Source organism: Aulonocara stuartgranti, assembly GCF_965226115.1.
Source record: "Aulonocara stuartgranti genome assembly, chromosome: 17".
In the NCBI taxonomy this organism is placed as follows: Eukaryota; Metazoa; Chordata; class Actinopteri; order Cichliformes; family Cichlidae; genus Aulonocara; species Aulonocara stuartgranti.
The window spans coordinates 38,951,188-38,977,500 of NC_138953.1; the positions used below are offsets into that span (position 1 = coordinate 38,951,188).

Consider the following 26,313-nt stretch of genomic DNA (forward strand, 5'->3'; position numbering starts at 1 on the left):
CCAAATGCAGACAAATCACACGCGGAAACGTCGATACTAACAAAAAGCGAGCCGTTTGAAAAGGCTGGTGAAAATAATACAAAACAAAACGTTAAAGGCAAAAGAACATGAAACTGAACAATAACCTAAACTGGGAAAACTAACATAAAGCAAACAAACTGGGAACACGGGGAGACACGGAAGGTTAACAGACAATCTGACGGACCGAAAGACGGCTAAACACCTAAATACACACGAGGGTGACGAGGGAAAAGGAAACACGGGAACGCAGCTGGGACGAATGAACGTGAAGACAAGACAGGAGGAAGCAATCTGAACACACAGAATGTGGGACGCAAGACTGTCAAAATAAAACAGGAAGCACGGGGACAAAGACACGCAGGCTTGTAATAACATCAGGGAAATAGAAACGGGAGGCAGAGCACGGACATAACTAAGAAACAAATACAGAGAACCTGATGGCCTGCTGACATGAAGGGAGAAAAAGACATCACTGAGACACACAGAGGACGAGGGAGTTGTGGACACGGGGACCTGACTTACAGACTGCACACACAACACCAAAACCAACATAGGGGGGAAGCAGACACAAGGACACACACATGAACAGAGACAGGGACACAGTGGACAAAGACACGAGATGAACCTAATAAACAAGGAATTAAACTGTTCATAAGTAAATTCAGAGACGTAATAAGAATGAAATCTTAACTAACCAGTTACCCAAAAATAATCATAATAATAAACACAACAGACACCAAAACACAAGAAAACACTGGGTCACATGACCCAGACCCTGAACATGCTAAAAGGTTCCTACAGAATCAACCCTAAACTCTTGCATTAGCCTATAATATGCTGCTAATCCAGCATGCTTTACTGAGATCATGTGCAAAACACTTTATAGACAGAGAGTTACACCGCAGCCAAGTTTTAGGCTGTGTGTAGATTCCATTAAACCACTGAGGGAAATCATACTGCGCTGTCTCTTTATTTATGCCTATAAATGTTTGTCTTCATGAATGCCAGCGGTAGAGTGAAATGTAATGTGTGTTGATGGAGTTCATGTCACGGTGGTGGAACGGACTCGGGCGCAGACTGAGAAAGCACGGTTCAACAATACTTTATTAATCCCACTGGTGCGCTATGTACACGTGAAGGGGGGGAAACACCAGGGTCCCGGGGATCAATAGGCTGGGGAAACACTTCTTCGCACTTGCTCCGCTCCCTGTCCAAACAAACTCCACACAAGCAGCCCACTCATGCTCACGGGGTCCAGGGGTCACAAAAGGGCTGATCCAGGTAAACCTATTAACACAGACGAGGGTAAGTCGGAGGCAAGCACGGGAACAACAGAATCGCAATGAAGCCAGGCAATGCTAACGAGAGTTACTCAATATTCCAGCGACGAGTAGCTTAAGAAGAGCTGCAAACCACCGGAGATCAGCTGCAGGTGCGTGGGCCAAGGGCGGGAGCCCATTCAGAGCTCCGCCCAGGCAGACAGGTAGGAGAGAGAGAGAGCGCAAGGCTGGGCTGGCCGGGGAGGCACAGGGACCATGACAGTTCAGTCCTGTTTTTGTTTTATCTATGAAAAGGCTCCAGTCCAGTGAAAGGGTAAGTAAGGTCAGGTATCCTTTATTGATCCTTGCAGGGGAGCTCGTTCTCTCCATTTATTCCATCAGCCCGTCCTAAATGTTAAGAATAGTGGAGTCATCATGGAGCACCTCAGGGCCTTGTGCCTTGGTCAATAACAAAGTGACATTAGGATTAACCTGAAGAGCCTCGCTGTGAGGCTATAGTGAATTTTTTATCACTGCCTCCATCAAGGAGGTTTTTTTCAGTTTGTGTTCGTGTCATTCTGTCTGCAAACACACAAAAAGGTCAACTTATAACTTATAACTTAGAAACTATGACTCTTACAAGTGAAGTGTGCATTGTCAACATATAGAAAGCACCATATAAAGATTTAAAATATTATAGCACCAACTCCATAACCAAGAAGGCCCAACAGCATTTCTACTTCCTGCTGAAGCTGAGAACAGCCCATCTCCCTCCACCCAGTCTCACCACCTTCTACAGAGGGACATCATCACCGTCTGGCTTGGTAACTGCAACGTATCGGATCGCAGTACCCTACAATGGATGGTGAGAGCAGCTGAGAAAATCATTGGAGCCTCCCTCCATCACAGACACTTATCACACCCTCTGCATCCTGCTGCCTTCTGGCAAGAGATACAGGAGCATCCGGTGACCCGAATGACACACACACGCTTTCATGCACCAAGTGAATTTTTGCACAATACTCAGTCTTTTGCACATTTCTATTGCACTGTTGTGTCTGTATCGTTCTGTTTTTTGCAGTTTTTGACATTGCACTTTATGTCGTCCTGTGTTGATTGTCTGTTATAAGTCATCTGTAGCACCGTGGTCTGAAAGGAACGTTGTCTCGTTTCACTGTGCACTGTAGCACTGCACATGGTTGGAATGTCAATAAAGCTGCTTGCCTTATAGAAGTTTGCACTCTCAGCGTGATCCTTGTTTTATATCAAACAGCTGTTTTAAATGTTCATTGCAATGAATGTGGCAGGTGTAGTCTGCTCTGAGCGTGTTGAGAGAATAGCTAACAGCTCATGTTTGTGCAGTTTGTTTCTTACAAGCTATGTGAATGAAATAAAGTAGCTTTCAGTTTCTTTAATGACACAAAATGTAATGCAAATAGATAAATAACATTAGAGTCTTGTAGCATAGAGGCTTTTTGTATATAAGACAATGGCTACAAAAGTAATGTATATTGATAGTTTCAGGATTTTATTTTATTTTATTTTATTTTATTTTTTTATTTTTTGTCAACATATTATTTACATGAAATTGTGGGATCTTTTTTGACTGTAATTTAAAAAAAAAATCAAGCAAATGAAGTAAGACCTACGAGGCCGATGGGTCTCTTATAAATCTCATAATGAACCACATTCTGCTCTTCAACTCCAACACAACAGCTGTTTTTCTGAAGCTGCCTCTTTCTCCTCTCCGACATGTCGCATTAACATCTGTGTCAGTAAAATATGTTCCTACAATTTCCTCAGGTTGATTGACAGTGCTCTGATGAATGAGTGTTCAGAGAGCAATCGTTGTGAACTCAAACACTCTGCATAAACAGCATTTACAGCACAGCCTGGGAGTGTCGACCTATGACAACGGATGGAAAAAAAAGGCACTTTGTCCATACAAGGAGGCTGGAAATTAATAAGTTCTCCTTTCCTTTTCAGCCTCTTGCATTTAGTCACTAGGATGATGAAATTGTTAAAAAAATATCCAGGCTGATGATATGAAAATGTAAAGGTTAATTTTAGCTGGTTTTAGAGAAAAGTGTGAATTTTGCAGATTTGTTTTTAGATGTATTTGCCATCTGAAGTTCCTGCAACTCGTCTGAATGAATAATATCCCAAATGATAAACGTACAGTAAAAAGAGAACATTGCATTAAAATGGGTAAGCCGCACCTGCTGAGAAGAGTCTGTTTTAGTAATGAATGAAAGCTTAGGTAGGATATTGACATTGGACATGAAGGACATTGTCATGGCAATAAGGAAAGGTGGTTATTTTCAGCTCTCATGAGACAGGAAGACGAAGGAGTTACAGTAAAGTAAACATAAGTGTACTGTACGTGTGCGGCTGTGTTTGTGGGGAGGCGTCTGTTCTACATCCAAGTCAACAACAGCAGCCTGTGGGGTTAAAAACGTGACCTTTAACCTGATCTGTGTGTCTATCCCTGTCTTCCCATTTCCCTGCTGTTTCAAACCTCAAACGAGGTCTAATTCTATCGAGTAATGTCTAAAATAAACACTTAACAGAGCTAAGACTGCTTTCTGTTTATATCACACTAAACGTTGCACCCATCTACACTAGCTAGGAACATTTATAAACTTATCTACCATCACAAATTAAAAATCCCATGTCACTGTTGTTCAAAGCATAATTTACCCCACTGAGATCATAAGCTGACCAAACGAGGAAGCTCTTTACCGTGCATGGAGGGTTTCACCCAAAATCCAGCACCCTGAGACAGCAAACAGGGTACATCAGGAAGATGGCTGCAATTAACTACATGCTTAATGAATACTTCAGACAGCAGAAACCTGAGAAAGGAGAGGAGCAGGGAGAAGAACCATCATGGAAGGAGATGAAGTGGCAACATCCAGAAGTCCAAAGCTGGACTGAAAGACACCACAGAGGCACTAATCATGGCAGCACAGGAACAAGCTCTGAGCACAAGATCCACAGAGGCTGGGGTCCATCACACCAGGTAAGACCCCAGGTACAGGCTGTGTAAAGATGCCCCCGAGACAATCCAGCACATAACACTTGTAGTGGATGATGTGTGTGCAGCTACCAGCCGAGAGCTGCAGCAGCGGAATGAATAAAGATGTCTCAAAACTGTGATCTGGATCCGCTGTGTCTCATTCACACCACACAACTATTCAGAGGAGACTGTGTGAATCAGGCCTTTATGGTCAAACAGCTGCTAAGAAACCACGACTAAGGAAAAGCAACAAGCAAAAGAGATTTGTTTGGGCCAAGAAACACAAAGAATACACATTAGACCAGTGGAAATCTGTGCTTTGGTCTGATGACTCCAAATTTGAGATCTTTGGCTCCACCTGCCGTGTCTTTGTGCGACACAGAAAAGGTGAAAGGATGCATGGTTCCCACTGTGAAGCACGGAGGAGGAGGAGTGTCCTGTTGGAGATTGTTGAATCAATCCCCAACAGTGGTGACACTGTTGGGGATTGATTCAAAATTGAAAGACACATGAACCAGCAGGGCTACCACAGCATCCTGCAGCGACACGCCATCCCATCATTTATTTTTCAACAGGACAATGACCCCAAACACACCTCCAGGCTGTGTGAGGCCTATTTGACCAAGAAGGAGAGTGATGGAGTGGCCTGGCCTCCACAGTCACCTGACCTAAACCCAGTGGAGATGGTTTGGGATGAGATGAAGCGCAGAGTGAAGGCCAAAGGTCCAACAAGTGCTCAGCATCTCTGGGAACTCCTTCAAGACTGCTGGAAAACCATTTAAGGCGACGACCTCATGAAGCTCATCGAGAGGACGCCAAGAGTGAGCAAAGCAGTAATCACAGCAAAGGGCGTATATTTCAAAGAATCTGAAACTTAAAACATGTTCTCAGTTATTTCAAACTTTTTTATTTACTACATAATTCATTATGTGTTCATTCATAGTTTTGATGCCTTTCAGAGAGAATCTACGACGTAAATAGTCATGAAAATAAAAACAACATTAAACCCATTAACCATTAGCTGCAAACTTTTGACTGGTAGTGTGTGTATATATATAGATATATATCTGTATATATACCTATTGATTTGTCATGGTAAAAATAAAAGCTAGTCTGCTACCAAATTAGCTGATTTCAGTGTTTATGTTATTCTGGGGGGAAAAGCACGATGCATCAATCTTGTGTCTCTGGTGGTCAGACCAGACACCATTATGCTATAATGGTAGTGTTATTGGAGGAGGGGATGATGAGGAAGATTAAGATGACCATCTGTTGCCTGACAGTCAGCTCAGATCAGCATGTGGATGTACTGACTGCTACGAAGCTTATGCTGAAATGACTAGAAATGGGAGCTAAATGTGTAAAGAAAAAAAGTGTGTATAGATAGATAGATAGATAGATAGATAGATAGATAGATAGATAGATAGATAGATAGATAGATAGATAGATAGATAGATAGATAGATAGATAGATAGATAGATAGATAGATAGATGATACTGTATGTACCAGCAAAATACTGTGAGGCAGCCAACAGGGAGGCTGGGTTTGCATAAAAACGATCTAATCCTCACTCACCGACTGAATAGAAGAAATGAATTATTGAATAACTGAATGAATCAGCGTATTGCTGAGTTAACCTTGAGGTCTCTTACTTTTTTCAAAGGTCTTTAGAAAAGCAATCATTGCTTTACTTTGATTAGAGCAAAAAGATCTTAATTTTAAGACTAACAGCTACAACGTTAACATAATACATACAAAATGTCTGTTACACAAACTTCTCATTAAAATAAAGTCTGATTTCTTGAGCTATAACTACACAAAGCTGGACTTGTGGCATGTTTAACTTAAAGTCACTATATTGTACAATATTCATGTTTAATACATCAGTTTTGTGGGCGTTTTATTTTGCTCCATTTCACTAATCATAAATTAAGCAAAGTGGACTTTAACAAGTATCTGCATGTGCTTCCAAGTCTGACCTCATTTGTCATTCACATTTTATATAACTACTCCCAAAGTCTTTAATTCATGTTTAGCTTTTGACCTGATATGAGTGATTACTGCATACTTCCTGCCCCATTCAGCGCCTCATGCCAATCTGTCGTCTCTTAATCCAGCCCCTTTACTTCTTTCTATATCCATCTTTGTCTTTTTAAGACCCAAACTCTTCTTCCGATTCTCAGCTTAATCCTCAGTTTTGATTTCCATCTCAGTCGCTGCACAGTTAATCCCTCTTTTCATGCCCCTTCATTCCTCCCGCTCTTTAGGTCAACCTGCTTCTTCTACAAATCCAGTTAGGAAAAAGTTTGAGAATAAAATGAGAATAAAAATCCCCAAAGTGCAACAATTTGCAAACCTCATACAGCCACATTTTATTCACAGAAGAACATAATAAACATATCAAATAGAAAATGAGAAAATGTACCACTTAGGGAAAGATTTTAGCTTATTTGAGTTTCATGACAGCAACACCACGGCGTAGCATTCCCTCTTCTTCAAACAGCTGTCCAGAAACGTCCGGTAACCATGGAGACCAGCTTCTGGACTTTTGTGATGTTGCTCCATTGTTGTCTGATAGACGATTCTAACTGCTCAACATTCCTGGGTCTTCTTTGATGTAACATCTGGAGTGCAAGCAAGTCACCTAAGCACCCACACTCTTCTACTATGAAGCTGTGCTGTTGTACTAGATGCAGAATGCAGTTTAACATTGTCTCACTAAAATGTGCGAGAGCTTCGCTTGAAAAGAAATAGTCTGTATGGTAGTACATGTTGCTCTATACCACAGGTGTCCAACTCCAGGCCTCGAGGGCCGGAGTCCTGCAGGTTTTAGACGTGTGCTTGATCCAACACAGCTGATTTAAACGGCTAAATGACCTCCTCAACATGTCCTGAAGTTCTCCAGAGGCCTGGGAATGAACTAATCGTGTGATTCAGGTGTGTTGACCCAGGGTGAGATCTAAAACCTGCAGGACACCCGCCCTCGAGGCCTGGAGTTGCCCACCCCTGCTCTATACCTTTCAGCAATGATGGTACACTAAAGCACCTGCATGCTATCAGAGATGCAGGTTTTGAACTGAGAGCTGATAACAAAGGACACAGTTTCACTCCTCTTTAGTCTGGAGGACAAATTTCACATTTTTATTCTGACCACAGCAGTTTTCATTTTTAAATTCTGGCCTAAAGTTTTCTGGCTCTTGTTCACAGATATCTTCATCCTAGCAGAGCTTTAACCTACATTTGTGGATGACACAGTGAACTGTGTTCACAGACTGAGATTGGAAGTGATCCCAAACCCAGGCGCTGATTTCCACGTGATGACAGAACCGTGACTCTTTGAAATGCATCCTTAGGCCCCCTCATAAGGAGCCGATTGATGCATCAAGAAATGTTATGTTGACAAATATTATTCTGCAATTTGTAAACGTAGTTGTGAACCCCCGTCCATCTTTACTTCTGAGAAAATCATACACTTGTTATACCTAATCTTGTTATTGATTAACCCAATTATCTGCAACCTTTCCCTCCAGCTCTTTCCTTATAGTACTACTAACTTTTCCAGCTTTTTGTTGCCCGTCTCAACTTTCTGAGATTTGTTAATTCCATCAAAGTCAAAGTGTTTGTGGTATACTGACCACTCTAAATGTCCTGCAGAGCCACTGACTCTACAAACTGGCCCAGATTTGACTAATCAGTTTACAGGTGTACAGTTTGAACATGATGCTTGTGTCAAACTAAGTAGGTCGTTCCAATCAAATAAGGATCTATTTTTGGTGCATATAAAAGTTGCTGTTGCAGAAAAAAAGGCAAACCTGAAATATACAAAACTCCTTTGTAATGGTAACATAATCTCACTGGATAGTTTTTACTTCAAAGAAGCTTCCCAGTGATCTGAATAGTTTTTATCTCACAGTTAATGCTTCTATAATACTCATTTCTAGAGATGAATAACCGGTGTGGCTTTTTCAGATTTGCTCCTGTAAATGGTGCGAACTGTAGCGAGCTGTACCGCTCTAAGGTCAAAACTTGAGCTTATGAAAGGTCAGGGTTATATCGTTTTATCAGTTGGTTACTTGCTGACATGAGCTCAGAGACAGTTGTTGAGTGCGTTTATGCATTTCAACCTGGGACAGACAATACCGAGGATGTAACTGTCCTCAAAAGAAAAGGTCCAAAAACTTCTTGTTACACACTGGTCATATTCACGGAGCTGCAGCCGAGACGGTTGGATGATATTTGAACATGCTGGCGTTTTAATTCAGCATTTAAAGTTCCCTCCATGCTGCTGGATGTTGCTGTTTATGGAGTTTTTCTGTTATAAAAAGACTCTGTTGTTAAATGCTTTAACAATTCAGCTCAAACCATCAATGAATGTTTGAATGTAAAATCTGATCAGTCTATTTTTATTAATGGGCTGTGTGACCGAGGCCTTTAAGGTAGCACTTATTAAATCATTACTATCATTTGACTCAGCTGACTTAAAGAACTTTAAGAGGCAGTTTGGATTGCTACCTTAAATGATACTAAATTACCAGGACTCAATGATGATTTAGATCTTTCGCCATTTCTCTGATTGAGCAATTTTTTTATATGTTGTGCAGTTGTCATATTGGTATTGGGATATATTTATTTATTTATTGTATGCTGCCTTAAATAGGAGCAATGACCTGCTGTTTGTTTGTGTGTTTTTCATGAATGTAACTGTCCATTGTTCTATATTTATTAGGGCTGTCATGTTAACGTGTCACGATTAACGCAATTAAAGGTTTTTTTGTTTTTTTGTTTTTTTAATGAGAGACATTAGTTTACAATGACAATACAATCTGTTCCCCTCACATATTTGTTAGTTTTTCTTACATGAACAGATACAATAATACACACACACGCGCTTAAATAAAATTGAAAAAACAAACAAACAAACAAAACAAAACCTAAGAAGAAACCCAAAACAAACACAAACAACAAACCCCAAAACACACACACACACAAAAAAAAGGGGGGGGGGGGGGGGTGATATTAATCAGCTGGTAGAGCCAATTAAAGTTTTTAGTGCAATCAACCCGTCTGAAGCGCAGGACGGACAAACTTTGGACAAACTAACCGAAATGAGTTGACAGAGGAATTTCTGGGATTTTGAGTCATTCTGCGCTGAAGATGGGTTGATTGTGTTAAAAATTGTAATTGCGTTAATCATGACATCGCCACATTAACACGTTAATGTTGACAGCCCTAATATCTATATATTATATATTTTTTGACGGTTTGTTTGTTTTTTAGGTATAGCATTGATGTATTATTATTTTTGCCTATATACATAATTTGAAGAATTAAGTACTATCGGTAATCATCTCCCTTTATTTAGTTATTTATTTATTTGTTTAGATAAATAACAGCAAACCTTTTCAACAACATAATTAGATTCAGTGTTAGTTATTGGTAGAGTCTTTGTGTGTTAACACACAGCACATCACAGCAATTACAGGAAATGGTGAATACGTCTCATTTCAGTAAGCTGATGGAGTGTCTCTACCTGCCTCCCTTCTCATTAAATCCTTTGAAAGGACATTATTTGTGGTAATGAGCAAAGCTGCTGCAAAAATACAGTTTGCAGTTTAATTTTGCCCAAAACAAAGAAGAAACATTTCAGGGTTTTTTCTTCAAAGTATTAAATGTTTTAATGTGGTACGACTCCCTCCATTTGGTACTTTACTCATACTGTAACTAATACGCTTTTATAGCCTCGGAGGGTCAACAGCAAGTCTGAATAATCTCCTGATGTTGGGGTTTATCTCTCAGGAGTGCCTTTGACCCTCATCTGTTATTTATTCCAGTTATATCTTAGCTTCATTGTCCTATTTGTGGGATGCTTTTATGAGTATTTTAAGCTCTGGCAGCCAACCAAATTTCCCTCCAGAGAGCAGAGCTGAAGTTGAAGTTAGGGGCTCCAGACAGAATGGCATCAAAACATAAATAAATAAATAAAAAAGAGAGAATGTGGCTGCATTTAAAAGGCCATCAGAGACCAGTGGACTATCTGGAGAAAAACAGGACCAAGCTCAGCTGCGAGATGAAATCAGTCAACATTTTCCAAACTCTCACCAAAGGGAGAGCAGCTTTCTCTGACCTCTTATTGGGTCGTGCTGTTAGCTGTAGTTTCCCCACATTAGTGAGAGAAAGCAGTGCTTAGTAGCACTCAACCTGCCTGTGCAGAGCTGAATTACATTTAATGGGAGAGGAAGATGCAGACAGCCTCACCTTCTACTGTACACAGACGCTGTCCTACATCACCACATACCAAGTCGGAATAAAAAAACAAACTTAAGGCAAGTTGGTATATAGACATATTTTTATATGCATACAGGCAGTGGGCTCTTAGCCCTCTACTTTGGTCCAGACTGAAATATTTCAGCTCCTGGATGGATTTCTTTGAAAACACCATCACAAATCCCTCTGTTTGTTCAGGCAGTGGACATCCCAACGAGGACAGAATGCACAATGCTCCAAACCTCTGCAGCTCTCAGTTAGCATGTAAAATGCTGTACACAACAGTACAGTTAGAAAAAGACTGAACAAGTGTGGCTTGTTTGCAAAGCTTAGCGGTAAAACCCTCTTCTGTCTAAAAAGAACTTGGCAGCAACGAATCACAAGACTTCTGGAACAATGTCCTTGGGGTGGACAATGCTGAAGTTGAGCACCACGTCTGGAGAAAACCAAACAGGATATCAGCACAAACACTTCATCGTACCTGCTGTCACTGAGTTTGACCATAAACTCCTCTTTGTACCGAAGTATTCTCAGTCCAGGCCTCACCTTTTCACTCACTGTGTGTTAACAGACCTCTCTGCACTGATTCATACTTCTTATTAATCTCTGTCTCTCTTCCACAGCATGTCTTTATCCTGTCTTCCTTCTCTCTTCTCAACCAATCACAGCAGATGGCCCCGCCCCTCCCTGAGCCTGGTTCTGTCAGAGGTTTCTTCCTGTTAAAAGAGAGTTTTTCCTTCCCACTGTGGCCAAAGTGCTGCTCATAGGGGGTCATATGATTGTTGGGCTTTTCTCTGTATGTATTATTGTAGGATCTACCTTACATTTTAAAGCATGTTGAAGCAACTGTTGTTGTGAGTTGGGGCTGTATAAATAAATGGCCTGCATTTGTATAGCACTTTACACTACATTCAGTCCTTCACACACTGGTGATGGCAAGCTACAGCTGCCCTGGAGCGCACTGACAGAGGCGACGCCCTCTGACCACCACCAGTAGGCAAACATGGAGTTAGTATCTCGCCCAAGGATATTTGGCATGCAGCCGGGAGGCAGCCTGGGATCGAACCACCGACCTTCTGATTAGTGGCTGACCTGCTCTGCCACCTGCCACCCCATAAATAAAACTGAATTGAACTGAACTCAACTGAAATGCTGAAGCAGGACCTCAAGAGATCTGTGCATAAACAAAGGGCCTCAAAGCTCAATAAACTGAAGCAACGTTATAAAGACAGGTGGTCCAAAACTCCTCGCCAACATTATGAGAGACTGATAAGCTGTACAGGCTATTGTTGCTAAAGGTGGCTCTACAATTTAAATTATGTTAGGATGGGAAGTTTGTTTCTTTTTCCCACCTGTAGGTCTGGACTCAGTCTGGTTAACAGTTACATTAGCACCGTTATTGCTTTAAACCTGTAATGTGTAACATGGTTAATCACGGGGTGGCTGTAGCTCAGGTGGCAGAGCAGGTCAGCCACTAATCAGAAGGTCGGTGGTTCGATCCCAGGCTGCATCCTGGCTGCATGCCAAATATCCTTGGGCAAGACACTAACCCCGTGTTTGCCTACTGGTGGTGGTCAGAGGGCCCGGTGGCGCCTGTGTCCGGCAGCCTCGCCTCTGTCAGTGCGCCCCAGGGCAGCTGTGGCTACAATGTAGCTTGCTATCGCCAGTGTGTGAATGTGTGTGTGACTGGATGTAGTGTAAAGCGCTTTGGGGTCCTATGGACTAGAAAAGCGCTATACAAATGCAGGCCATTTACTAAATACCACATGTTAGCTGGATGTTGTCTTTGCTGACTAAGATTCGCTAGGTTTCTTCTTCAGTAAAGTTCACAATGGCTGTCTGGTCAGTTGGTGAAGAGGGGATATATTTTTTAAATGTCTAAATTATTGGGAATAAATAATTCCACTATGATGGTCATTATCTAGTAGAAACAACTGCAAGTAACGCTGTTCTTACAGACTCTCAAAGAAGGCGTGAAATTATTTCTTTAGAGGTAATGTGCTTTTCCAGAGAAGACAGTTTAAATAAGTTTAACAGTTAATCATACTTCTTATGAATTCAGTTCCTTTGGTTACTGTTTGAACAGTGAATACAAATAGTTATTTGATTCATTTATTCATATGTGTGTGTGTGTGTGTGTGTGTGTGCGTGCGTGTACATACAGTGTCTCAAATTAATGTGTCATCTAATTACAGAGTTTCAAAATAGCTTACAGCAAAGACAGAATCAATTTAAAAACTCTGTGTATGGTGGAAAAGATGGATGTTTCAGATGAGCTCTGTGATGGTGATGTTGGGGAAATTTTAATGGAACAAGAATGAAAAAGGCTGACTGAGACTTTTAGTAACTCCCATGATGACAATACTGTTGAAGAGTGAACCCCCCCCCCCACCCACCCACCCAAAAAACCCCAAAAGCCTAATAATCAAGTGCAAAGCAGTTAGCACAGCACTGAAAATCTGAACAAGGCTCGTGTAACTGAGCTCGTGGGACAGGAGACAGAGAAGCACGACTGAAGAAATAAAAATCAGAAACCATGCACGAGTGCTCAAGTCCTTCCTTGAGCGCCACAGAGTAACACACTTTGTGTTAAATAACAACTGCTGATATAGAGCCCCCTCTTGTGGTAATCATCTAGAAATGCAGGAGCTCATCAGCACCTATAGCTTTCACAAATTCTTTAAATTAAGTTTCTGGTTTTTCCATCATCCACTTGTCTAAAATCTCTGACGACAGCAGAGGATTAGATGGTCAACTCTGTGAATTCACACACGACTGGCAGCACAAGGACAGATTTAACCTGAAGGTCGTCCACTTACTGAAAATATGGATATAAAATGATAAGTTCACCGCACTTTGTCTTGAGTTTTAATGATATAACAAGTTCTCAGTCTTACTCCAACAGGAATGGCTGTTTATTTACCGTTTCTATATCTCGAGGACGTCAGCTGGAAGAGGAAATTTTACGAGGGTTTGTAAGATAAATGTCTTGCATACGTCTCTTCCCCCCCCAAATCTTTTTAATTTATCTTTTTTTCATGCTTGTACGGTTTATTTATTTATTTATTAATGAGACTGGGGGCTTTTTTCTTGTAAATAAATCACAGGAAATCATGCAGCAGTGTTTCCAGCAGTATTGGCCTTTTAATAACAACAATAAAAACAGTCCAGAAACCACTGTGGTTCTTAGCCAGAGCTAGCACATACAGTAGTAGGCCAGAAAAAGGAACAATACAATCTGTAAATACACATAATTGAATATAACAACTAAATCCATGTCGAAAAAACGGTTGAATGAAAATAACTGAGGTCTACTTGTTTCTCTGTTCGAAAGCCGCTCTGTAACCACAACTTTCCTCATCTGTGTTAATGCATCCGTATGAAGCAGGGACACTAATGCTGGAGAATCCACCCTGGTCCTTAGATCAGCAGCTAGCAGGACAGCTCAACTGCACATTTACTGAAAAGCATGAAAATCTGATGGGTTTAAACGATATCGTATGAAGACACGATTTATTTTTGCAAAAATGTCTGGAAAAGTCCAGTTTGAAACTAACTTACCATAAGGTCATAGAAAAAACAGGGGTCAAACTAAAAAGATAACATGATTCAAAACCTGGAATTTCATTAAGGTATCAGCTGGGATAAAGTCTCAAAAACCTGAAACTTTACTCGAAAAAACAAAAACTAAACTCTCCCTGTTTCAAGCCATTAGCCCATGTGGTGCAAAGAAGAAAACATGGATGGTACATTCGGTTGAAATTCTCGACTTCGTTGGCCTCTAACCGTGCAAATATCTCGTCTAGTCCAAGAGAACGAAACCAGCTCCAACCTTCAAGTTTTAAGTGAACGTCTGGTCCACTGTCACTCATACGTTAGCTTTATTAACATGTCGTAGAACATGCACATGACTGCGAGTGTGACGCTGCTGGGGAGTCCAGCATAAAACAAATGGTTAAAACTGTCATTCAGTTTAAAATGGCCATCTAGCATTAAGGCCACTCCATGTAGGATTAAAGGTCCTTCCTATTGGTCCAGGCTGATGTAATACTTGTTTCTTCAGTCAACATTAAGTGTTCAGTCGCTTCTTTAAAGGGAGGGGTCTCGGAAAAAAAGCCTCTGAAGGTGGTAGCTGTAGAAAGCTGAAACAACCCTAAGTGTACAGGTCAGTAGGGGGCCACGTCAGTAGTTCTTGAAAATTTGCGAGTCTAAAAAACAAATCTACTGAGCTACAAGACTGTAATTGAACTCCAAAAGTGACCGAAAGTCCCAAAAGACAGCTGCTCAGCTTTCAGTCGGGCAGGCAGACGGGCAGTTAGGGCTCCCTGGAAAACAGATGGCCAGGTTGTGTTAGCTTATGTAACTGGCCGTCAGTGAAAAAGGCCATCTGACACACTCGGACAGACCATCACGTGTAACCAGGCGAGCAAGTCAGTGAGCGAAGGCGGCCGATAATCGGTCGTTCAGTCGTTGAGACGACGGTCGCACAGCTCCTTGTAGATTCTCTTGCGAATGCGAGGCATGTCGTCCTGGCTGAACAGCAGCGGCTGCTTCACGGAGAGGCGGCGGCAGTACTGGCAAACAGAAAGACGGACAGTGGTGAGGTTTTTCCTCTGTGTTATTCGCCCTCCAGTGAGGGCCAACAAATCAAATTTGTGTAGAAACCCAAGGCAGGAGAAACACTCTATATCTATTTTATTTGCTTTTCTGCCAGGGAGTCGTGAAAGAGATGCATAATCTCACCTCAAGGACGAATACCCCACAGTCGCTGTCGTTTTTCTGCTGAGGAATACCCTGAGGAATAAATCACAGTCAACACTACAGCTGCAGCTTTTGGGCTGAACTGTTTGCATATATTTCAGCTTTATTTACATGCATGCCACTTTATAATTTGACTTAGGACATACAAAGTGAAAGATTTACGTACAAAAAAAATAAGCAAACTTCAACTTTCCTGAACTACTCTGGGCAAAATAAATAATCTTCCCTGTTTTAAAGGAGCAAAGGTAAGTGGGTGTGTGTTTACACAGGTCTGGGATCAGAGTTACCTTGATTATAGTAATCTTCCAGCCTTTCTGGAAAGCTGTCTGTTTCTTCTCTCTTGCTTCAGACTGAAGGTACTTCATAATGTTCTGATGGGAGGTCACACAGACAGAACCGCTACAGTGATTACGGTGCAGAGATGTAGCATTACAGCACAAGCATGTATTTTAGTACATCTAAAATTCTGCGAGACAGCAAGGTCGGAAACTACATTTATGTAAATGTTCAGGGAACAGAAGATGCTGTGGATTACACAGGTCTGCAACCAAAAAGCTGCATAGGATTTTTTGACAGTTTCTTATAGACGTTTACTCACTGAAGCCGGGAAAAATATTGGGAATACATGGGAACATGGGAATAGAGCAGCTGCAGAGAATTCAGCATTAATGAATCAATGGTACAGAAGAGGAGGAAGCAAGAAGAATGAGATGAGTAAAATTTGATTCATCTGACTGTTTTGTTTCACTTAATGTGCCTTATAATCCTGTGTGCCTTAGGGCCCGAAAAAATACGGTATCCAATGATGATTTCTTACATTAATTCAATATTTCTAAGAGCCAGACTCAAGAGAAATACACACAGAAAATGTGAGGAATAGAGGGGGGTCAGTAGGAGGGGGAGGGGACAGTGTGTTTGGCAAAAGGAGCTCAGATGATCGTGTCCACAAAGCAAAAGTTAAGGAAATTATGCCTAGTTAATTGTAATAAAATATGGATTCTTTTTCCATCACTGTTGTGCTTTTTCTTCTCTTCAATGTAGACTCCTCCTGTTTTTATTGAACCCAATAATTTATTTGTCTAAGGAGCAGAAAAACTGGATTCCTGAGATTCCTGCCTCGTTCTCTGAAACTGAGAAAATACGACACAAAACAACATCAACATGCGCAGAGTTGCTCACATCTGTGGTGTGTCTGAACACGATGCCTTGGCTGTCATAGTAGCTGATGGTTTTGGTCGCCATGGTGACCGTGACGAGGGACCAGTGGATTTCTAAATGGATGGGAATTAGCAACAGCCACTTGGAGAACAAGTCGACCTGAAACGACCACACACAGAGTCAGAAAGGAGCGCACTACAGGTCAACAATCGTCAATTAACAATCAGCAATATAACAAACAAAACTCAAATTCTATGATGTAGTTACAGGTTTGAGAGTCAAATGTATCTGAATCACTGTCATTGTTTACATTTCCAATAATACACGAGGTGAAAGCAATCGTTCAAGCCACACATTTGTGTTTTTGTCACGCTGTGTTCTCTGAGGTTCTGGAGCATACTGGTTTGCACCTGACGTGCAAAAGATCCCAGTTGGATTCTGGGAGATGTGTGCCCAGCCTCGTTGTGTTGTTTATGATGGAGAAATGGTTCTGCAGCTTTTATATTTTTACATAACATTTACTCACTGATGCCAGTTAGATATTAAAAAGTAGTTAGGACAAGGACATAAAAATAAGAAAACCCCTCAGCAGAGATGGGCAGTAATGCGTTACTGTAATCCGATTACTTTTAACAAGTAAGGAGTAAAGTAAGGGATTACTATTTCAAAAAAGTAATTAGATTACTGTTACTTTCCTATAAGCACGCTGCATTACTAAACCATGATTCTGTTTATGAGCGTGTCTCATCACAGTGATGTAAGCACCCCCGGATCCCCCACTGACATGACCGCTGTGGACAAACCTCCACCCGCCCCACTCCTGCTAAACAGGTGACTATAGATTTAAGAGTGACAGGACTCAGTGCTGCTGAATCTGTGATTTTATTCATTTTTACTGTGTTTTACTTGCATCTATTTGAAAGAGTGTAAACACAAAACATTATTTTATCTTATGTGCTGGAATGTACAGAAAATAGGTTTAAATGTTAATGAAATTTCTTCCAGTCAGAGAATGGTGCATATAATTTAATTTTTGTTTGATGCATAAAGTTAAAAGATTAAAACTGATAAAAAAAAGAGGCTTTTTCCATTTGATTCAGTTTTATATGATGGATTGTGCAGAATAAATAGAATTGGGCTGAAAGGTCTATTTCTCTATTACATATTCAGGTTGTGTATCATGTTTTTAAAAAGTAATAAAGTAACTAATTACTTTTAAAAATAAGTAATCAGTAGAGTAACTGGATTACTTTCTTGGAGAAGTAATCTGTAATTAGTAACTAATTACTAATTTTAAGTAACTTGACCAACACTGCTCCTCAGTTTCACTTTAAGAGTGCAGTGTTCCACCTTTTCTGGAAACCAGGCTGTGGTTTGTATTTAGATGATGGTTCTCAGCAGGAGCACACAGACGCCACAGAAACATTTCCAGTAACTGAACCTAGTTTTCTGCAGCTTCCAGTAAAAACTGATTCCAGTGAAGCCAAATGTCCTTACTTTCTTAGTCCATCTCTTCACGCCATCGTAACCTTTGGCCACAAGCTGCTTGTGGAAAAAGCTGTTGAAAAAATGAACCTAAGAAAAAGAAACAGTAACTTTTTTTTGAATATCTAGATTCTCAAAAATAACCAGTGAATATTTTTTTAATCAAGCATAACCCTACAAACACACCCAGTCTTACCTTGTGCTCCGTAGCCTCCATAATGAGTTCTCCATACATGTTGATAATCTGACGAAAAGGTAACGTGATATCAGTACTGAAGGTGTAACACAGTTACAGCATCACTAACATTTTAAAAAAATAAAATAAAATTAAAATACTGTATTCCTCTCTTTACCTGATCATTGAGCCAATTCTGTTCCTCCAGTGTGCCGAGGTCCTCCAGCCTTAGTGTGTGTTTATTATACATGACCATGAAGCCTGCAACAGGAGCAGAAGACAGCCCCGACTTGTACCGAGACATCTCCCTTTTGATGTCCAACCCACTAAAACAGACACACGGAGAGAAAGGAATGTTAATCGAACTTCTGTATATGAGGTTCATCTGTTTATTTTACCTTTAATGACAGTCTGAGAGAATAACGCTGAAAAAGACAACAGAAACTTCTAGAAGACGGATGCTAACGTAAGCAGCTCTGCTTCCACACCGATTTGTCTAAATCCTGTTGGAGCAATAAAGCATTATTCAAACAGGGATGGTTTGCCATCAGCATGTTGAGTCTTGAGCCAGTCCTCATTTCTTTATATGAAAATGGACGCAGAGATTCATTGAAACATATGCCAACATCAATGGAAATATAGACAAATCCAGAGTTTGTACAGTTCTAACAAGCTTGTGAGTCAATATTTGGTAAAAGAAAGCAGAAGTAAGCAGTCAATGTCAAAACCCTTAGAAATCCTAGAAAACGTTTGTTCTAGACGTCTTTAAGAATAACAAGAAAGACTCCACGGAAGCAAAATATGAAGAAAGGAGGGTAACACCTCTCAACAACGCGTTTTAGTTTCCTCACTGCAGTTCAGATATTACTCCAACTGTCTCAAAAGTGCAGATTATCTACGTTAATAACAGTCAGGCAGGTGAAATCAAACTGAGTTTGTGCCGACCTGTTGCTGAGGTCACACTTGCTCTCCTTCTTCAGGTGTTCCCGGACATCAGATTCACTGAGAGGAATGAAACTGCCGTATTTTATATAGAAGCTCTCCAGAAACTCTAAAACAGAGGAAGTTGTCATGAAAGTGATTATGTGACCCAGTGTGTTTGCTTTTTAATCCAAGAAATCTCAAAATCTTTTTGACAGTCTTGCCTCCTGGTCAGTTTACCTGCAAGCCTCAGGTCAACAAAATGTTGTCCTAGAGGAATTTATGTTGTTTCAAAATTTTAAAAGAGAAAAAAAAAGAAACATATTGTTAAAAATGAACTTTGCTCATCCTTTTTGTTGAACAGAAAACTACCTAACCAAAAATTGACTATTATACCATCAATCAAATCAACACATGCATTTAGTTCTCCTTCTGGGAGCTAAGAAAATATGTCATGAATGATTAATCATGTATAAACATGAGCTCAGATCAAATGTGTGCACATACTGGACAAGGCCAGGAATGTTTTATGGATCTTTTATGACATAAAAAAAATGCTGATCCTCTCAGCAGTCGCTTCTTTGTGTGTAAAACATCATTTACCAAACGGAGAGGGTGATGAATATATTCATGCTCAGGCATGGGTTCGCACCGTGAACCCTAAACCACATCTTACCATGGATGGTATCAGTAAGCTGCTCCAGACTCTCTTGATGCTGCATCGTTCCATCTGTGTTTTCTGACCGATTCTCGTGCATCATTTCATCCATCTGGTCTTTCTCCCAGGTGCCAGGCTGACAATACAGTCTGTGGTCACTTAATGCCCAGCCATGTTGGATGCTGCTCACTGTAACAGGGCAGTAGTCTGGTGGAGGAACGGCAGCCGGACGAGAACTTTCCACCTCCATAGTTGTAGATCCACGGTTGTGGTCTGTTGGTGCTATAACATTTCCATTGGACAGCGCTACCAATAAAGCAACTCTGTCTGTTCCGTCGGGGACTTGATCCACCTGCATCTCAGAGTCAAGGTCCTGAGTTGTTCCTGATCTTGAAGCGGGGCCTGACTGCCATGAGATGGACAGCTGTATGTTTCCAGGTTCGGTCACTATCATGTTGTTTTCCTCTCCTTCTTCATCGGTGTCAGACAGGTCTACCGTGTCGCCGTTTCTAAGTGGACAATTAACTGAGCTGGGGTCATTCTGGTCCCCGTGGTGCATGTGTGCATCTTGAATTTCCCTCTGCACCACTGACGGAGCCAAGGCCTCGGTTTTAGAACAGACAGCAGCACCACCTGTTTCTCCCTTTTTAATTTCAGTGTTAACTTCCATATTCGATGCGCTTGTGGCTTTCATCATTCCCCTTCCTTGACCTCTAACCACTAGTGACCCCCCGCCCACAGTACCTATCAATCGGACATCTGCGCTCTTGTAATCCCCGCCTCTTTTTTCTACTACATCAGACGCCGCGGAGCCGTCTATCAACACATCCTCCTTTTTATGCGCATCTGCTTTCTCCGGAATGACACAGTTCCTTAGGGATTCTTCCTGCAAGGGGACGGTGACAGCCTTGGCAACAGGCGTATGTGACTGAGTATTAGCCAGTGCAACAGGCATTTGCACCTTATCTTCATCATTTACCTCCCCCTTGGTCAAATCAAAGCTCTTGATATGCGTCAACTGGTCCACTTTCCCTTTAGGAGTGACCCCAGGGTCCCTGCCGGCCACCCTTCCTCTTCCTCTCCCCTTCCCTGTCCCCGAGGTTCTGACATTGTGCCCCGTGCTGTTGGGGCCACAACAGTCACAGGACTTTGGAGTCCTCTTCCTGCCCGATGTGCGGCCATTGACTGGGCCCGGAACAGGTGTTGGTGTCTGTGCAGAAGACCACACTGATTCCTGGCTTGACTTAGTACTTAATGCTTTGGCTGGAGTTACAACAGGCTGCTCTGTATCAGCAGGAGTGCCGGTCTGAGTCAGATCAGAGTTGGACGTAAGGCCTGCGGTGAGGAGTTTAGCAGGGGACTGGGTTTGGTCCTGATCTGTAGTACCTCCAGACGGAGGGACTAAAGGAGGTGCTGTAGTTAAATGAGGTGATGCTGACGGTGTTGTGTTCATTGGGGAAGCAGAGCCGCTGTGAACCATGACGTCCTCCTTTGGCTTCTTAACCCCATCCCAATACCCGCTCTCTGCTCTCCTGTCCTCGCTTCCCTTTTGGTTTGTTGGACCGGCAGTATAACGGCCTTTCTAGATGTTATGCGCTCGCTTCCCTTTAGGTGTTCTTCTAGCCAGTACATTTGCCATTGTTCTTAAGCTTTTCCAACCACGACAGCAGACATGAATGTGCAGGTTGGACACTTTTCTGCGTGTTATATTTCCGCCATGGTCTCCTAATTGGTAGAGAAGAAAAAAAAGGAGAGAGAAAAAGTCGGTTTGTTTTTGCTCTGCGAGGCTCAACTTCAACAAACACGTTTATGTCAGCAGCACAAACGCAGATAAAAGCAGGCCTACAATATAACAACAGGTGGGATTTCAACTGTGGCAAGGAAACCAAAACAATTTAAAAGATGCACACATCGCAGTGCACAGAAAATAAACCAGACATACAAGATGTGCATCAAATAAAATTTGCCCTAGCTTGTCTCACTAGTAGGAGTGTTCCTCGTGCTGTGCACACTGACTGTTTTAGGTCGGGGAGCAGCTGGAAGCTGCTTCTATCTCACCCCATCTTTAGTGTCACCTTCTGTCACACCAACCCTACTGCACGTCCTCCTTCACTACAGGAATCTGCACTGCGGTCTCTTTTCCTCCTGCACAGCAGCTCCATCTTTAACATCCTTTGCCGAGCGCATCCTCAATCCCTGCTTTACACATATTTTTTATTCCTATTTATTCTATTTATCCCCTTTGTATATTTTATTTATATTTGTCTCTGTATTTATATATGTGTGTGTGTGTGTATATATATATATATATAACAGTTCTGTAACTGTAACTTCGGTCGTTGCTGTGCTTTTTTTGGAAGTCGAATTTCCCAGAGGAACCCACCCGAGGGATTAATAAAGTTCTATCTTATCTTATCTCTTATCTTATGTCCAAACCATCTCATCTTCCTGACGCTGAAAACTGCCAAATTAAGCTCAACAGAACTCACTAAATGATTAAGCTGGTCTCATGGGATACACCACGGGACTCTCCACCATCTTGTAAACCTTTCTTTTCACCCTTGCTACCATCCTTCTGCCAAAAATCACCCCTGACACTCAGCACCACCCACCCCGCCCTGTCTGCAGTCTCTTTTTCACCCATCTTTTGCAGTGTGCATGGATTTCAGTGGCTGCTCGTGGGTATTTTAAGTCGCCCACCTTCACTCACACACGTGTATCCCTCCAATTCACAAACGTGGAGTGAATTGTTAATGATTAATTTCCAGGGACATGTAAACATCAACATGGTTGTCTTAAGATGACACAGGGCCATTTCTCTACCTGATACTTTACATTTAAAAAACAAAAACAAAAACAAACTTTGAACCTACAAAAAAAAAAGAGAAGAAAAATAGATAAGACCAGGCCACAAGTCAGTGTACTCTAGTTCTGGTCTCGGGCCTGAATAAATGGAGAGTGTTGCATCGAGAAGGGCATCCTGTGTAAAATCTTTCTAAAATCAAACATGCGGAACATCAAGGAGGAGATTTCTATACAGGATCGGTCAGGGCCTGGGTTAACAGCGACCGCTTCCCAGTGCTTGTAGAAACTGGGCTACTGCTGGCCGAAGACAAAGCAAGAGGGAAGGAGGAAGGCATGTTCAGAAAGGCAGGTGTGTAGGAGTGAAAGCAGGGCCTTTAAATGTAGGTACTATGACTAGTAATGGTTTTGACAGTGCAGAGAAGAAATGCTGGACATATTGGACAAAGGATGGAGCTGCCAGGAAGGAGGAAAAGGTTCATGGATGCAATGAATGAGAGGGGTGGTGTGACGGAGGAGGATGCTAGAAACAGGGTGAGATGCGGGCAGATGATCCCTTGCTATATTAAATTGAGGAGCCAAAAAGAAAACAAAAAAACCGAAAACAGGCACTTTGATTATTTGTCTGCTTGGTTACAAAGCATCTAAGTACGTCGCTGTTTGATTAACAGGTGGTTTGATGTTCCGACAGGATTCACTTGTTGTTACAGCGCGCCGTCACTTTTTCCCACAAATACTAAGCACATGACTAACACTGCATGCTACTGTCCTCTTAAAGTTAATGCTGCCTTTTAAAGAGTACCATGTGGCTCGGGGAAACTCTGAGCGTGGTATGAATTAGCAACTACACAGGGAGAAATTGCTGTCGTTACAAATGGCTGGTAAAATTCACTTACGTTATCAAGTTAAATGAAAACTGCTCCGTTAGCTGCCCCAGTCTGACATTTGGGCTCCAACAAACGGAGCAGGTCCGCGCATCATTCAGCAATATAACGCACCACCAAATTATTTAACGGGTGGCATAATATGACGTTGCACAAAGTTCTGCACAAGTTTGTCATTGCGAGCTAAGTTAGCTAGCTGCAGCCAAAGCACAGGCGAAAACACAAAGCAACGACTACACACATTTCCTCCATTTTCGAGAGGAAGTTGGGGGCGCAAAAAGACAAAGAACGAGCTGCGAGTCATTACTCGAAGTCTGCCGGATTTGATGAGCCAAACCACAGCAAGAAGCTACAAGAAACATATATCTACTATACCTTGTCAGTCAAACAACAAACGAGTTTTGTCTGGCCACGATTTGCACAAATAACAATCAAAGCTGTCGTCGCTCGTTGATTGCGTCACGGCTTCGGAGTGCGCTTCGGCTGTGTCCGGAAGCTGTCGCGAAGCATCCTTGAGATTTCAGGTTCTCTCTTCTTATTTCATTTCTACCACGATGTAAAAGACAAAAGCTTTATTTTATTTATTTTATTTGATCCCATTTGTTTTGTTTTTATTTTTATTGTTCATGTTCAAAAACTTTACGTCCATAGTTTTTTTTTTAACTGGGGACATAAAGTCTGTCAACAAAGATTGTGGAAAAAAAGGGTAATGTTATAAAAGCTCCTGTTTTACATTTCATTGTTCGGTGTGTACACTTCACGCGTTCATACCCAGTGTTGGGTAAGTTACTTTGAAAACGTAATTAATTATAGTCAAGTTATATTTTTTACTGTAACAACCACAAACACGTTTATTGAATCATATTTCATAACTTTATATGCAAATATAAGTTGTCAGTTTTAAAATCCTATGCACAAGTTTTGCAAAGAACAAAGTTACTTGCAGCCGTTTGCCTTTTACCCTTTAGTATAACCGTTTCAAACTATTTACATAGCAATCGGGTGTTCTGCATTAGATAAGATGCCACACGGATTATTTGTTTGTTTTTATTTTTGGTCATAAGCAGAGTGCTTGCTGCGAAAAAACGCCGCGTATATCTTGTTTATCATGACTCTGGTTTTAAGTGGCCTATCAACACAATTTAAAAACTGGTATATGTCACCTTGTTGCTTCGTCATCTTGAAGTGGTCATGTAATTGTCTTACCACGACTACTTTATTCTTCCTCAGTCAAGCAGCAGCACTCATGCGATTGTTTTGCCCCCTTATCTCCAGGTGTTGTGCCAAAAAGTGATCGTTGGGCAGAAAGCTGTAGCGCCCAGATTACTTACAGCTACTTCCGTGCAACTGATATAAGATGCTGTAAGCTGAACACAGCTTCAACCGTCTGTTTGTTGAAAAATAGTAACGCGACCGCATTTTCTTGTTAGTAACGGTAACGGCCTTGTAAAGATAGGAATAGTAATTAGTGAGATTACGTTACTGAAAGAAGTAACGTCGTTAGTAACGCCGTTAGAAACGCCGGAGAAAGTGCTGCAACCAGATCAAACCAAAATCAAGCTCTCTGGCATCAACTATAGAAGAGATTATATGATTATAACACAAAGAAGAAGCATTGAGGGGCCATGTGCATGGGCGAGAACCTCCTTCCCTCAGCCAGAGGACTGAAGATGAGTCATGGATGGGTTTTCCATCATGACAATGGCCCAAAACGAGCACGGCAACAAAAGAGTTGTCAGGTAGCAGCCAATAAACACTACTGAGAGAGCTTCTGTAAAGAGGAGTGGGTCAAAATCCCTCCTGAGATGTTTGCAAACCTGGTGACCAACTACAAGAAACATCTTGCTGATGTCCTTTCCAATAAGGGTTTCTCCATCAAGCGCTAAGTCATGTTTTGCTTGGGGATGAAATACTTATTTCACTCACTAACATGTAAACCAGTTTATAACATTTATGGATTTTTTTCCTTTCTTTTTGGTTGATTCTCTATCTCACTCCATTAAAACGAAACACCCATTAAAATTAAAAGTTTTGTAGTCGTGGTATTGATGGTGTTGATGATTTGGTGTAAAATTGATGTCATTTTTATTATACCCTAAATTAATTTTTCAGCCCTGTAAATGTTCTTGCCACGAATCCACTGTGAGCCTGCAACTTGAAAAAATAAATAAATAAAACCAGCTGATTCTGGAATAATCAGTTGGGACGTATTCACTGTGTTTTCAAGGAATAACCGATGTTTAGTAAAACTTGAGCATGTCAGCCCAGACAGAAGTGAATCTGCTCCCTGCCAAGTTTCCTGATGAGCCTGAAGAAGTTTATTTTATTCGATCGATGTAAAACATATAAACGGCTTAAACTGCAGAAATTTCCCCCCTTGAAATATTAAAGACAGCTTGGTTATAAAAGCTGATTAGATGTTAATCAGCTTTTATACATTTAAAAAGCTTTGGACTTACTGTAGTTACTGTTATTATTGATTACCCAGCTGGTGTCATCATGGACAACTGCAGTGATAAAACCGAGAGGATTCGATATCAGCATTTAATAGACTTCAGGGTTGCAGTCAACATTTGCTCTGTGCTTTCACAAACACTATGAGCATCATCATCTTTTATATTTACCACATCAATGACACAACATATTCCATATTTTGATCATCTTTAATTACAAAAAAGGACAGGAAAACAATAAATAAATCTACTAGTAAAAAAAGTAAAAGCTTAAACTACAAATTATGAACAGGAAAAGGTTACATAGGAGAATATTAACTTACCGGTTGCACACCAGCAGTTTCCAACAGACTTAAAGCAACAATCTGACTTTTAACAGGAGTCTGACGACCACAGGTGTAGCTACGTTAGCTTTCATCGTTTAATGACATGGGCGTACTATTATGTAAAAA

The 26,313-nt window shown here is 41.3% G+C and overlaps 2 protein-coding genes across 4 annotated transcripts in view; both read right to left on the reverse strand.

Moving 5' to 3' along the window:
• Positions 1 to 13,688: 13,688 nt before the first annotated feature.
• On the reverse strand, positions 13,689 to 23,911 carry LOC309692073 (uncharacterized protein). The gene is made up of 10 exons (XM_082510256.1): positions 23,784 to 23,911; positions 19,741 to 21,447; positions 19,089 to 19,194; positions 18,322 to 18,469; positions 18,165 to 18,212; positions 17,981 to 18,058; positions 16,505 to 16,642; positions 15,613 to 15,696; positions 15,308 to 15,358; positions 13,689 to 15,138 (listed from the first exon to the last, which is right to left on the reverse strand). The coding sequence occupies exons 2-10, from the start codon at positions 21,200 to 21,202 to the stop codon at positions 15,028 to 15,030; spliced, it is 2,226 nt and encodes a 741-aa protein (XP_082366382.1). The 5' UTR covers positions 21,203 to 21,447; positions 23,784 to 23,911; the 3' UTR covers positions 13,689 to 15,027.
• A 2,141-nt stretch (positions 23,912 to 26,052) lies between these two features.
• The window catches only part of anos1b (anosmin 1b), a 56,919-nt gene continuing 56,658 nt past the window's right edge, over positions 26,053 to 26,313 (reverse strand). For all 3 annotated transcript variants that reach the window (XM_082510646.1, XM_082510647.1, XM_082510645.1), the window contains exon 15: positions 26,053 to 26,313. This exon is cut by the window's right edge and continues 673 nt beyond it. The gene's annotated coding sequence lies outside the window, so the exon portion shown is untranslated.